This window comes from Schistocerca serialis, chromosome 6, assembly GCF_023864345.2.
Source record: "Schistocerca serialis cubense isolate TAMUIC-IGC-003099 chromosome 6, iqSchSeri2.2, whole genome shotgun sequence".
Taxonomy (NCBI): Eukaryota; Metazoa; Arthropoda; class Insecta; order Orthoptera; family Acrididae; genus Schistocerca; species Schistocerca serialis.
Window position 1 is genome coordinate 245,696,700 of NC_064643.1, and position 15,526 is coordinate 245,712,225.

Below are 15,526 nucleotides of genomic sequence, written 5' to 3' on the forward strand. Positions count from 1 at the left end.
CTGGTCGTAGGGCTTCACGGTCCTTTTCTATCCCTGAGTCTGAATCAGTGAAGCCCTCCTAGCCGGACAAACCTAAGGAGCAGCGAGAGAAAACTAAACAGAAGAAGACCCCCAAGAACCAAGGCACAGCAGTGGCACCCACACCACCACTACATACAAGCTCTGTGTCTGAGGTGGAGATTCTGGTGTCCACTGAGGACCTAGATCTCGCTGGGCCCTCAGACACAATGTATGTCGATTGCACAGGTACTCAACCGGTGACAGCAGATCCTCCAGTGAAATGGGGGCGGTTTTTTCCACCACTTGGCTGAGCTACAGCAACTGTTAAGCTTTACATCTAATTTCTGCATTGCCCTTCAGGAAACTTGGTTCCTGGCAATTCGGACCCCTGCCCACTGCGGCTGTAAGGGATATTACAGGAACTGTAGCGACTATAATAGAGTTTTAGGTGTAGTTTGTGTCTATGTCCTGAACTCGGTATGTAGTGAACCTATGCCCCTTAAAACCTCTCTTGAAGCTGTGGCTGTCAGGATAAGGACGACACAGGAAATAACTATGTGCAATGTAATCTTCCTCCAGATGGTGCAGTACCCCTGAACGTATTGGCTGCACTGATTGATCAACTCCCTAAACCTTTCCTGCTTTTGGGAGATTTTAATGTGTATGACTCCTTATGGGGTGGCACCATGTATTGGCTGAGGTAGAGAGGTCGAAAATTTACTGTCACAACTCGACCTCTGCCTCTTAAATACAGGTGCTTCCACATATTTCAGTGTGGTACATGACACATATTCGGCCATTGATCTCTCGGTTTTCAGTCCTGGCTTTCTCCCATCTATCTGCTGGAGAGCACTTGACGACCTGTGTGGTAGTGAGCACTTCCCCATCTTCCTGTCACTCCCCTGGCATCGTGCCCACTGACACCTACCCTGATGGGCTTTAAACAAGGCAGACTGGCAAGCCTTCACCTCTGCTGTCACTGCTGAATCTCCCCCACATGGTGCCATCAATGTTGTCGTTGAGCAGGTCACTACAAGGATCGTTTCTGCGGCGGAAAATGCGATCCCTCATTCTTTAGGGTGCCCTTGGTGAAAGACAGTCCCTTCGTGGTCACCAGAAGTTGCTGACGCAATTAAAGAGTGTCGGCAAGCTCTACAGTGACATAAGTAGCACCCTTCCCTAGAACCCCTAATGTCTCCATTCACTGTCACAACCCTCAGAATTCTCTGGAGTGCTGCATGTATGCAACAAGGGGTGCACCTGCATGGCTCAACCACCGACCCAGCGAATGATGTATGGTAGGAACCAGCTGTCTGTCATCCCAATCTTGTACATACACAGCGTCTAACCTCCCAGTTACATATACGTACAAATGAATTCTCACACAGTATGCATATTTGCATTTGTCAACTACCTAATGAAATATCTACCCGCAGCTGACAAACATCATCAAAGGTAAGACACATGTAGTAACCTGTCACTTTCATGAAGTGGTAAGACATACTTAAAGGTCAGTTGTCAAAATATAATGCAGAACATCAAAGGTCAGTTATGCTAGAAACATGAAAAAGTGCAGTCAAATTATATGTGGTTTGAAACTTTCTGGCAGATTAAAACTGTGTGCCCGACTGAGACTCGAACTCGGGACCTTTGCCTTTCGCGGGCAAGTGCTCTACCAACAGAGCTACCGAAGCACGACTCACGCCCGGTACTCACAGCTCTACTTCTGCCAGTATCTCGTCTCCTACCTTCCAAACTAGCTTGCCCGCGAAAGGCAAAGGTCCCGAGTTCGAGACTCGGTCGGGCACACAGTTTTAATCTGCCAGGAAGTTTCATATCAGCGCACACTCCGCACCCCGCTGCAGAGTGAAAATCTCTTTCTCTATATGTGGTTTGCCTATCACCATCATGGGACCACTATGGACATTTAATCTCTCTACATGCACCAGCCATATTTCAAACAGTGATAATGTGTTGCACATTGTTTGAGAGGGGATTAACAAAGGAAGTATCTCAAATACAGCAATGAATCTGAAATACAATTACTACAGGTTGATAACAACCACTATCTTTTGGTAGAATGATGACAATTTTCTGTAAATTTGCTGTTGACTCATCTGCAGCAATATTTAGCAAGGAAGTTGGCCAATATTGTACAAAAGGGACATGGGTTAGGGAAAACAGCAAATCTGTCCAGCTGCTGAAGGCAAGTGGAGAGGGCATTTATTTACTATGCCATCCATCATGTTTAGTAATAAACTTTTCTATGTGCTAAGGAACAATAGTATAACAAATATCTTAGGCATACAATTATTGCTAATTTATAATGGACATCATCGTCAGCAAAAAAGGCAGTCTATGGTTTGGAGTGTGGATTGTTAGATCCCTTAAATGACTAGTTGTGTTAGAGGATTTGAAAAGGTAAATGTATAGGCTGCAGTTATAGTGGGAATTAGTGAAATGCTGCAGCAGGATGAACAAGACTTCTGATCAGATGAGTACAGACTTATAAACATAAAATCAAAAAGGAGTACTGCAGGATTAGATCTAATAACGAGTAAGGAAACAGGAATGCCAGTAACTTACTATGAACAGCAGGTTAAGGGAGAAGAAAATTTAATTGTGGTGGAAGACTGAAATTCAGTAATTGTTAAAGGAAAGTGAGGAAAAGTATTGGGAGAGCATGGCCTGGGGGAAAGGAATACAACAGAAGACAAATGACTAGCTTTGAGAGAGAAAATAGGGAAGGCAGGAGAAGATCACAAAGGTAAAAAGACAAGGCCTTGGAGAAATTGCTGGATAACTCATATTATTGAACCTGAATGATGACAGGATAATATATAAAAATGCAGTAAATGAATCAGTGAAAAAGGAATAAAAAATTAGATTTACAGAAAGTGCAAAATGGCTGAACAGGAATGGATAGAGGACAGATCTAAGGCTGTAGAAACACACATAGCCAAGGGAACTTTACATACCACCTATTGGAAAATAGTCATTTGAGAAAAGAAAAGCAACTGTATGAATATCAAGAGTTCAGATGGCAAATAAGTACTAAACAAAGAAGGTAAAGCTGAAAAGTGGAAGGGGATATGTAGAGGGGCTCTACAAGGGAAATGAACTTGATGATGATCTTATAAAAAGGGAGAGGTAGAAGATGAGAATGAGATAGAGCTATGATACTAAGAGAATAATATGACACTGAGCAAGCCGTAATGGAAACCAAAGAAAAATTTGGAGAAGGAATTAAAGTTCATGGTGAGGAAATGAACTCTTTGAGGTTTCCTGATAATATTGTAATTTTGTCAGAGACAGCAAAGGATTTGGAAGAGCAGTGGAAAGGAAAGGAATGAGTAGTGTTTTGAAATGAGGTTATAAGAGGAATATTAATAAAAGTAAAACAAGGGTAATGGAATGTAGTCAGATTAAAGCAAATGATGCTGAGGGAATTAGTAGAAAGTGACACATTAAAATTATTAGATGAGTTTTGCTTTTTGTACAGCAAAATAACTGATGGGAGCTAAAGTAGACAGGATATAAAATGCAGACTGGTTACATCAAGGAAAGAAGAGTAATTTGTTAGACTCTAATATAAATTTGTTGTAGTACGTCTTTTTTGAAGGAAGGTATTTTGTGGAGTGTAGATTGTGTGGAAGTTAAATGTGGATGGTAAGCAATTCGGACAAGAAGAGAATACAAGCTTTTGAACTGTGGTGTTATGGAAGAATTCTGAAGATTAGAGGGATTTGTGTCTAATGAGGAGGTAAAATGAATTGAACTGGAAAGGGAGGGGGCAGCGAGAGAGAAGAAATTTATGGCACAGCTTGACTATAAGAAGAGATTGGTTGGTAGGAAACATCCTGAGGCATGAAGGACTCATCAATTTGATAATGGTGGGAACTGTGCTGGGCAAAAAGTGCAGAGGAGACCAAGGTATGATTATAGTATGCAGGTCAGATGGCTGTAGGTTGTAGTAGTTATTAAGAGATAAAAAGGCTATACAGGATAGACTAGTGTGGAGAGCTGCATCAAAGACTGCAATAAAAACAACATTGTGGTAGCACGGATTATTTAGACAAGGTTTCTTAGGTTTACTAAATTACTATAAACTACTAAGAAGTTAGAATAAATTTGAATTTGTAAGTTATTCCTGCTCATTTGTGTTTTATCTGTTGGTGTTTCTAACCAAGATTATATGCAATATTCCCTTTGTATTCTTTTCAGATTTGCAGATGAAGCCATATCGAACAGATGAGTTTGTACACAAGTTGTTCTACGAGACAAGCCGTTTCTCAGCACTCAACAACCAGTGGGTGGTGAAGGCACGCATTAACAATAGCCAGCGTGATCCAACTCAGAGCTCCGAAAGGGATATGACATATCAGGTAATGTGGGACTGCATCTTCAGGTCGCAGGTTTGCAATGCCAGGTAAGTTAATTTTCCCTTCATTCCCAGCGTTGTTGCTGCACGTCATCTGCGTTGTGATGGGGGGAGGGGGGTCGTGCCTAATTCCTTTTAATTGTGTAACCAGCGTCGATATCAGCGGAGGCCGGTGTGTACCGGTATTCACTTTTTATCAACTTGCAGAACTGTGCTCACAATTCCTTTCCAGGCTTCAGTTCCTCTTATTCGTGACATCGTAGCCTGGCTTGGGAACTGCTGGATAGTGTAAATTGTGCAAACAATTGCAAGCTTCATGTAATAGACATTCCATAAGAAGATCATTTTCTCTGTTTAAAGAAGATTGATGGAAGAAATAGATAATTAACAGATGGAAAAGGTGGAAATGTGAGAAGAGAAGATGGTAGTGGGAGTTGAAGACGAGCTCACTCTGGAGAAAGTCCACTTATCTCTTGGGTGGCCTCAGGTACTTACAGATTCTAGGTATGTATTCGAGTAGATTCTCTGAGGATACAATAACTCGAAAGTGTTGCCGCTAACTGGAAGAAAAACTTAAATTAATTTAAAATCTTTGATAATTTTGAGCATTAGTAACGTTATAAACTTTTATATTACAGTGCATGGATTTTTCTAATAGATGTATATAGCATAAAAGAGGCAGGGAGCTCCAAACTAGACCTCATAGCAAATCTATTGGTTATTAATTTTTCAAAAAGTTATTTGCAAACTACTGAAATTGGGGCCAAAATAGGCTAAACTGTACTGCAGTTAATATGCACATAGCATAGACACTGTAATTATTCAGTTAAAACGAGTGATGATAAACCGCATGTTGACCAGTGAAGATAATTCTCCTGCTGTTATGTTGTGTTCCGAAAAATGAAGTTATTCATGGAGAAAGATTCAAAAGTTCTTTAAAACAACTGTTATTAAATAAGTTTGGAGATCCCTGTTCTTTGCTTAATATCATGACGAGAGCTCCACAGAAGTTTCACAGAGACAAAGTTTCATTCCATTTTTTGATCTCTGTTTACAGTTGTTTGGTTTGTCCACACCGGAGAAGTAGGTATCATATCTATTCAATATATATCTTTACTCTTACAATTTTTGATAAGATAAATTATTGTAATTTTTATAGGTGGGTTGACTCTTCCGTTTATTTTACTTTAGTAATATCTTTTTACGAGAAAGTTATTTGCTACTGCTGATGGATGTTTTGTATTCAACTGCAGCTGATCCTGAAAACCAAGACAGCATGTCCTCTGACCACACACTTTTTAATATTGCGAGGTCCTTTTGGTGACATGAAAGTGAGTCCCAAGATTCACAAATTCGAGTTTACTGATCAGGAAAATGAAAGCCCGTACGTTCAACTTCCATTGCCAGACACTGCAGAATGCAACCGTTTACTGGCTGCGAAGGCTATCAACTTCAGGTAAACACATTCAATATTGTTCACATTAGTAGCTGTATGTAAAATGGGAAGCTAGATGGATCAGTAATGACCGTCATGCCTGAACAAACTTAATCAACAGGGCTATGATTTTTTCTTTTTCCTAAGTTGTGCCCTGAAATGACCCTCTGACCAGTCTATTCCCTACACAACATAGAATGGATCTTCCCCCCCCCCCCCCCCCCCCCCCATTCCATTCCCTGTCCCTCCATAAGGCAAAAAACAAGAAAACTGATTAATTAAAAATATGTCTGGAGTATGCAGTCATACCCTATGCTCCTCTGAGTTAGTTTACTTGTCTTTTGATTCTTGTCCCTTTACTACCTACACCACTTCTGTTAGTAGCAATCCATAGTCTGTCAAAGGGAGAACTGCCTGGGAAATGCCTCATTTTATAAACTCAACTACTGCTAAATCTTTCATATTGCTGTGGAAATGAACAAGTTGGTAAAAAGAGTGAATGGGCATCTTTATATAACACACTGCCTGACAAAAAACAGTGAAGCACCCAGAGGGGGAGGAAATGAAATTAAACTTCAGGGGTTGAAGGTATGTGATGTTATTTGAGCGATAATAAAATCAAGTCAAATTTACAAGCAACTTAGCAGTATGAGCCGACAAATCACTGTGCCATGTGCTGTTGGTGGCCTAGATGCATGTAACAATTTGGGTGGCAAGGGTCATGAAGCTGTTTTATCCACTCTTCCAGCAAGTTGACCCACATGTTTCGTAACTGCCTGACATCTGGGGATACCAACACTGGGACAGAGTCCTCCATCCATTCCTGTTCAGCCATTTTGCACTTTCTGTAAATCTAATTTTTTATTCCTTTTTCACTGATTCATTTGATGCATTTTTATATTTTATCCTGTCATCATTCAGGTTCAATAATATGAGTTATCCAGCGATTTCTCCAAGGCCTTGTCTTTTTATCTTTGTGATCTTCTCTTGCCTTCACTATTTTCTCTCTCAAAGCTAGTCATTTGTCTTCTGTTGTATTCCTTTCCCCTGTTTCAGCCCAACATTGCCTTATGCCTCCCTCAAACCCTAAACAAACTCTGATTCCTTTAACTTCCAGGTCTCATGTCCTTAATTTCCTACCCTTCTGAAATTCCTTCAGTTTGAATCTGCATTTCGTAACTAATCATTTATGGTCAGAGTCTACATTTGCCTTGTTGACATCCAAGCTGATCCCACACTTTCTGTTGGGGGCAGATCTGTACCTAAACATAACACAGACAGTTCAGAGAGACATGTAGCAGGTGTGGACAAGCATTGTCCTGTTGAAAAATGGCACCAAGTACTGCCACATGAGAATGCGGGATGTCCATGACATACTCCTGTATCATCACTACCAGCAGTGCCCTGAAGTCATTGCCTCCTACACCATTATGCCAGGAATAACGTCACTGTGCCTCTCCAAAACATTGAAAGAATTGAACCTTTCCCCATGTTGCTGCCATATGGGCTGTGGTAGTGCAGAACTATGATTCCTTTACACATAGGATGGGAATTCCCTAGCCTGGTTGCTGTTAGTTTCTCTCCAAGTACAATGGAATGACATGGAATGTTCCAGGGAGTCCATTACTTGTTTTGGGATAGCAGGCACAGATATGCTTGGTTTACATTATGATGATCTTCCTTTCTGGTGATCAGATGCAGTCAAACGGAACCTTGATGATGCTGTCTGGCATCGGGCCACTGTCACACCTGAATGTCACACAACACTAGATATTGCACAATTTGACCAGCCAGCCAAATTAAGACCCACAATGAGGCACTTTCAAACTCTGTCAGGTTCTTATAATGCTGTCTTGCACGAGTACTAAACATCTCCATGCCCTTCATAGTGATCAGCCAAACACCTGTCACTGTTCACACCTTATACATCCTATGAGGCCTGGTAACAAAACTTTTATAAAGTTACATTGACTGACATCTGACCATGTCTTCTGGATGCTTCACTTTTTTTGTCATGCAGTGTACATACAGGCAATACACAGTGCCCACATCAAGAGTATGCTTTGCACGATAGAGCTTGTGTGTAATCTCGGAGCCATTTTGACACATGGGCTGTCTGGATTCTTCTGATACCACTTACTGAGAACTTCACAGATGGGAACAAGCTGTACACCATTTGTTTGGTTCTTTCCACCCAGTCAGCAATATTCAAGTCTTTTTTTTCCTCCCCTTGTCTTTCCATTAATTTTGCTTTTATTAAAAGAAAATTCGTCTGAGATAAGTAATGATTTGAGACTTGTAGCTGACCAGATCTTGACTTCAGGAGGCAAAATGTGTTGTACTGTCAGTAATAGTTCCATCCTCAGGGGGCAGAGGGGGACAGGTTGAAGGTGGTTAAAAGGGAAGGCCAGTTCACTCAGCCCAGGATGATGGGTCCCACCTGTAGTGAGGATGAATTCTTTTCTACACTAATTCTCAGTATAGGTGGGTCCGTCTTACCCTGGGTCTGAGTGATTAGTCGTCCCCTTGCAGCCTTCCTCAGCCTATCACTCTCTTCTCACTTACATTTACATCTACATCCATACTCCACAAGCCACCTGACAGTGTGTGGCGGAGGGTACCTTGAGTACCTCTATCAGTTCTCCCTTCTATTCCAGCCTCGTATTGTTTGTGGAAAGAAGGATTGTCGTTATGCCTCTGTGTGGGCTCTAATCTCTCTGATTTTATCCTCATGGTCTCTTCGCGAGATATACGTAGAAGGGAGCAATATACTGCTTGAGTCCTCGGTGAAGGTATGTTCTCGAAACTTCAACAAAAGCCCGTACCGAGCTACTGAGCATCTCTCCTGCAGAGTCTTCCACTGGAGTTTATCTATCATCTCCGTAACACTTTTGCGATTACTAAATGATCCTGTAATGAAGTGCGGTGCTCTCTGTTGGATCTTCTCTCTCTCTTCCATCAACCCTATCTGGTATGGATCCCACACTACTGAGCAGTATTCAAGCAGTGGGCGAACAAGCGTACTGTAACCTACTTCCTTTTTTTTTTTTTTTTTTTTGATTGAATTTCCTTAGGATTCTTCCAATGAATCTGTCTGGCATCTGCTTTACCGACGATCAACTTTATATGATCATTATATTTTAAATCACTCCTAATGCGTACTCCCAGATAATTTATGGCATTAATTGCTTCCAGTTGCTGACCTGCTATATTGTAGCTAAATGATAAGGGATCTTTCTTTCTATGTATTCACAGCACATTACACTTGTCTACATTGAGATTCAATTGCCATTCCCTGCACCATCCGTCAATTCGCTGCAGATCCTCCTGCATTTCAGTACAATTTTCCATTGTTACAACCTCTCGATATACCTCAGCATCATCCGCAAAAAGCCTCAGTGAGCTTCCGATGTCATCCACAAGGTCATTTATGTATATTGTGAATAGCAACAGTCCTACGACACTCCCCTGCGGCACACCTGAAATCACTCTTACTTCGGAAGACTTCTCTCTATTGAGAATGACATGCTGCGTTCTGTTATCTAGGAACTCTTCAATCCAAGGAACTATTAGCAACAAAAGCTAGGAGCTAGGTACTGTTACTTTTACCTTTGTGTGTGTGTGTGTGTGTGTGTGTGTGTGTGTGTGTGTGTGTGTGTGTGTGTGTGTGTGTGCAGTCTACATATTTCACTTCCTGAGGCAAGTACCGTATTTCCCCCCCCCCCCCCCCCCCCCCCCACCATCTTAAAACGTTATTTTAGGTCTTTAGTTTCATCAGAGGTACCAGTACAGCGTATTGGTGCATACCCTCACAAATCAACCACTACAAGGATTAAAAAAATCGGTAAATCTCCATCGACCTTGGTGGAGAAGGAGGGGGGGGGGGGGGGGTTCTGGTGGTTTTCCTATATCCTAGCAGCATGGTGATAGTCTGGGTCAATTAGACAAATGAAGTCTCTGTGCAAAAGTGTGACATTGATGCATCCATTTTGAGATTCAGTTGTTTTCTTCTGGTTATGTAATCAATTATTATCTGCAAAGTAGTTATAAAATTTTATTGTAATCAAATAGGAAACTTACAAGATAATCATTTTTCGACATAGTGTCCTTGTGTTTCAACGCACTTGGTCCCTTGTTTTACAAGCTTCCTGATGCCCTCATAAAAAAAGGTTCTCTGTTGAACTGTGAGCCAGGAATGCTCTTATTCTTTCACTACATCATCCAAGGCAAATCGATGGCCCCTTAATGCCTGTTTGATTGGGCCAAACAAGTGATACTGTATTTACTCGAATTTAAGCCACACCTGAAAAATGAGACTCTAAATCAAGGAAAAAAAATTTCCCGAATCTAAGCCACACCTGAAATTTGAGACTCAAAATTCGAGGGGAGAGAAAAGTTTCAGGCCGCACCTCCAAATCCAAAGAAAGTTGGTCCATTGTAATATGAGACACAACTTAGGTCGAATGAATGATGATACAGCTACAGTAGTTTGGTTCAAGTCTTAAGCTTAGCAGTTAAGCTTTACCAGGTAGCAATTGCTATGCGTCAGGCGCTCCATCCGTATTTATACGGGTACCCTTCCTTTTTCACGTGCTTCGTGTGGTTTGAATTGTTTATTTTTCTTTGATCTGATATGCGCTGTTCTCTTTGTTATAGGTGTTTACGTCACTCTAAGCTGAAAATGCATTACTGTACTGTGTCATGCACTGTTTGTTGCATTCTGATAACGAGTGTTTATGGCCTGTCGCTGCTCGCGGCATGGCTTGCTTTTGTGCACACTACAGCCGCTTACAATTGAGAGAGAGAGAGAGAGAGAGAGAGAGAGAGAGAGAGAGAGAGAGAGAGGAATCGTCTCATTAGCGAAACAATGGCAAGAGACTGCTGTTTGTTGTTACCTACACTGCTGCTTTCTTTGATAATGATCAACAAGAACCAAATAATATACTGCATATGATAGAAATTCTGAACAAGAGTTTAGCGAAAATTTTTCTCCGTTTGAAAATCTTTGCAGACGCTTCTTTAGTACACAACATTATGCACAGAAATTAGAGCCATCTTAGATTTAAAAATCTAGTCAATTGCCGTGCTTCATTTCTGACTGTATCACTGTTAGGCATAAGAATAATACGAATATAAACATGATATGATATGTATATTCTTCCGCGTTTGCTGTTGTCTCACTCTAGTTTCGTAGTTTATTAGGCAGACAGGATTTAAATGAGATAGCAGCAAACACGAAACAATACATGGCAAAATGTTTATATTCGTATTATTCTTATGGTGAATACTGCATGTGATTCACAGTTCATAAAAGTTCCTATTAGCAACCATCTCTTCTCACAGATAGGAAAAAATTCAGAATGTAGAGTTGGCCATATTGACAAACATCCCAAACAGTCTTGCCAGTCAGATTTTTGTAGTACATTGAAATGCTGCTACATTCGAAGATGAACAATATGGAATTTGTGTGTACTTCGTTGGATATTGTATGAAAATGCAGTGGTCAAAACTCAGGGCAGAGATAAAAAGCTCGTCTTCCACCTTTAATTTTTTTACTGACACAGAGGTTTTGGCGCCAGTATTTATCTTTGTGTCTGCAAAGCATGCCTGTGTAGCGCTACATATATTCGATGGCAGAAGTTAGTTGTGGCGGCACCTACCAACATTTTTCAGAACTTCTGCTTACTTTGCACTCGATTCTAAGCCGCAGGCGGTTTTTTGGATTACAAAAAACCGGAAGAAAGTGCGGCTTAGATTTGAGTAAATACGGTAGTCAGAAAGGGCAAGATCGGGACTATATGGAGAATGATCCAGTACTTCAAATTTGAGTTTCTGGAGCATTTCAGCAGTGAGGGCAGCAGTATGTGGATGGGCATTGTCGTGCAACAGCACAACATGTTTTGATAGCAGTCCTCGGCATTGGCTTCAAATTGCAGGCTTTAGCCGGGCAGTAAGCATCTCACCGAAACTTACACTTTTTATTGTTGTGCCCCTTTCCCCATAATGTTCCAGTTCTGGGCATTGCGCATCCCAAAAAACCGTAAGCATCAGTTTTCCTGCAGACGGTTGGGTCTTAAACTTTTTCTTGCACAGCGAATTTGGATGTTTCCATTTAGTACTCTGCTTTACTCTCCAACTCGTAATGATGGAGCCATGTTTCGTCACCAGTAATCATCCTGTCCGAGAGGTTGTCCCCTTCATTACCATAGCGATCCAAATGCTTTTTTGCAGATGTCCAAGTGCATTTGTTTATGCAACTGTGTGAGTTGTTTTGGGACCCATCTTGCACACACTTTATGAAATCCAAGTCTGTTGTGGATGATTTTGTAGGCAGAAGAATGACGAATTTGCAGACGATGTGCCACTTTGTCATTAGTTAATTGTCTATCTTAGAAAATCATTTCACTTGAACACTCAATGCTTTCTTCATTTGTGATGGTAAATGGACATCCGGCTCCTTCATCATGCATAACACTTGAGCGACCATTTCAGAATTTTTCATTCCATTCGTAGACACTCCACTGTGGCAAAACACTGTTCCCATGAGGTACCGAAAGTCTTCGATGAATTTCAGCTCCTGATACGCCTCTGACCAGAAAAGACGGATCACTGGACTTCGCTCTTCTTTGGTGCAAATAGACAGCGGAGCACCCATGATTAACAGCACGGCAGCGATAATGAAACTAACCTAGCAGCTTGAAAGTTGCAAATATATAACAACAAATAAACAAAGCATGCGTCATCAACGTAAAACAACAGTACTACCAAAATAAACAAAAATATAACTAAATTGCGGTTAATAATTGACTTAACCTCGTACATTACCTTAGTGTGTCATATTGTGTTTAAGTGATTTAGTTTTTAAAAATGCCATGTTGTCATAACACACTTTTTTTCCACAGGTTGATCATGTTTGTGATGTCGAAGTAGCAGTTACTGGACACAGACTGCTGTTGAAGAACTTGTAGGTGGTTTCAGCACACCTGTGCTTCAGATGTTGCTTTTCATGCCTGTAGTTTATTGTTTGTTGTGAACTAGTTAGCTTGGTTGTATATTTCATATTAACATCTATAGTGTCTGTTGTTAGTGACTCTTAATCAAGAATTACTCAAAGTTTTTGAAGAAATAAAAAATTATAGCAATATTCTTTTGCTAATTATCTACTTAGTTACTGTGATTGTAGTGATGTGAAACTTAAGAACTTTTTTAAATAATTTTAAATGTATTTCAAGGATATATGCTAAAGAATTCTTTGCAGCTTTTCTTAATATCAGTTTATTTTACTGAGTATTTTTACAAGGAATATTCCATTAAGTGTTTCCTTCTGAATTCCTATACATGTGATCTGATTTATTTATTGTGATGCAGGATGAATATAACCAAAGTCACTATTTTTTTCTTTTGTGTGTGATAAATTCTAATTTTATGTTATGTATTTACTTGTTGTTAATGATTGTTTATAATTGTGGCACAGGCATATATTAATAATGTAACATACAATTGATGTAATGACACTGTGAATTTCTACAGTCTACTGAAAAAAATTACTGTTGTAAACATAAGATCCTTGTACATGCATCTACTTTGCTTGTCATTCATTATTACTATCCTGTTTTTTTACATCACACACAGTTCTTGAGGAAACCTAATAATTTATTTTCTCACTGTGCAGTATTAAAAATTAGAAAGTGAGAGACAACAAAAAGTATAGAAATATTGTAATTGCCCAGACTACTTTACAAATTATCGGATATATTGAATGTAGTTACATTTAATTGTAGTGTAAATGTTTATTTAATTCCTTAAGTCCATGCCTACTATTGTTTATTTGGTTATGTTGCTGCAGAGTACATCCTCAAAAACTGTTTCCACTTTCACATGAAAATTCAAACAGTTGTCCAATTCACAGTTACACAGCTTACTAAATTGGGAGATCAGTCGCGTAGCTTGAGTGTAACATTTTCAAAGTTATCATTAGCCAGTACAGCTGACAAGACCACACAACAGCAAGTAATTATTATTTGAGAAGTAATAATGTTCTGATTAATAATTTGTAAGAGGTAGTTTGTTAATCAAGAACTGTCACACTTGACATCTGGTGGCAAGTAAATACTTTGCACTGTATGAAAGTTTACAGAAAACACATTTAAATATGGTTTTTTTTTTTTTTTTTTAAAAAAAAAAAAAGCAGTGATTGAGAGTTCTTTATAATTTTTAAGATTTCAGAAGTTGAAATTGTTGAGAAGCCAATAACGTAATGTTTAATCAGTTATCAGGCTGCAAAGTGAAGAAACTCATTTGACACGGCAAAGGGTCTGAGTTATAATGCATAATCTGTTAACAATATTAAAATATTTTGTTTGTGCTCACTTAATCAAAAAATTTTCATAATGTCGTAGCTTAATTTCTTGATTTAACAATGCCTGATTCCAATTCTCTCATGCTGCTTCAACCTCCATTAATACTTTCCTGAAGTACTTAGTGTCGGGTTGGAAGAAAGTAATACATTTGAAAGTGAGTTATTCTGCCAGTAGTTTGAACATTTCTATACATTCATGTATGTTTCACCTGAGCCTGGTGAGGTGTAAATGTAGTTTCTAAAACTGTGCAATTTTATGTTTAGACAAAGTAATTATTGCATAGTTTTTATATGTTACTTTTTGTCACAGATGAGTCATAAGTATATTAGTCTAAACTAAATATGTTATTTCCTTTATCAAACCATGAAATTTTCTCCTGGTTGCATTATTGTCAGAAACATTGCCAATAACAAAGAAATCTAATGTTGACTAATAACATCAGACATCCAAAGTACAGTAAAACCCTGCTTTTACACTTTTCAAGGGACTTGAAAAAAACTGTGTAAACTGTGGGGAAAATGTGAAATGTGGGAAATGATTTTTTTTAAGTTTTACTGGTTTTGTATGGGGGCCCCCTTTTCATTTTTGTAGTTTTGTATGATATATGTAGATAATAGGCAAAAAATACTCATCAGGGAATGTTTATTTTTATTAATGGTTATCTGAATTTAGTGCTATGTTTAGCAGGTGACGTGACATTCACAGACACTTTAGCACAACAAATTGCATTAAAAATAACGCAAACCACGCAGCTACCATGTTGATTTACGTGTTTACAAAGTTAAAGTAATGCAGTTGGCAGTTTTAGTATTTATACTTTATGCCTATGAAAAGTGCATGTCAAGTGTATACTGCATTAAAGATCTCTCTAAACTGCATCATTTTTAGTGTAACTTTCCTGCGAAAGTGATGTCAGCAGATGTATATAGTGCCGGCCATTTGTCTTGCTTGTTTTTGATTTTGTATATATAGTTGCATGAAATATCGTAAAGTGCGTTAAATATGGCACTACACTACAGATTAATCTGTCACTGCAGCCTTTATTTCACACTCACTGACTTAGTCAGCTCCCAGCCAAACTGACGCTTTCAAATCAACGTAGACACCAGGGTTATAATAGAGATCAATCTATATCCACAGCCAAAATTACAGGGAAGGAAACTATACTACACCTAAGCATTTTAATCACACATTTACAAAACATTAATATGCCATTTATATTTATTATACTGACATTTAATTTGGTTGGTCTATAAATGCGACATTAACAAATGGGTACAGTAGTTAATACTTTTTGGCAAAAAAATGCAAAATTGTGGTTTGTTTTAGTTTTGTCTGATGAATTTTTTC

General features: G+C 39.2%; 1 protein-coding gene across 1 annotated transcript in view; it reads left to right on the forward strand.

Moving 5' to 3' along the window:
* LOC126483864 (cysteine and histidine-rich protein 1 homolog) overlaps nucleotides 1-13,908 on the forward strand; it is a 58,044-nt gene extending 44,136 nt beyond the window's left edge. Inside the window, exons 4-6 of the mRNA XM_050107087.1 lie at nucleotides 4,225-4,385; nucleotides 5,635-5,837; nucleotides 12,719-13,908. Of these exons, the coding sequence (XP_049963044.1) occupies nucleotides 4,225-4,385; nucleotides 5,635-5,837; nucleotides 12,719-12,746 (392 nt within the window). The 3' untranslated portion in view covers nucleotides 12,747-13,908. The remainder of the gene's footprint in view (nucleotides 1-4,224; nucleotides 4,386-5,634; nucleotides 5,838-12,718) is intronic.
* The last annotated feature ends 1,618 nt before the right edge of the window (nucleotides 13,909-15,526 follow it).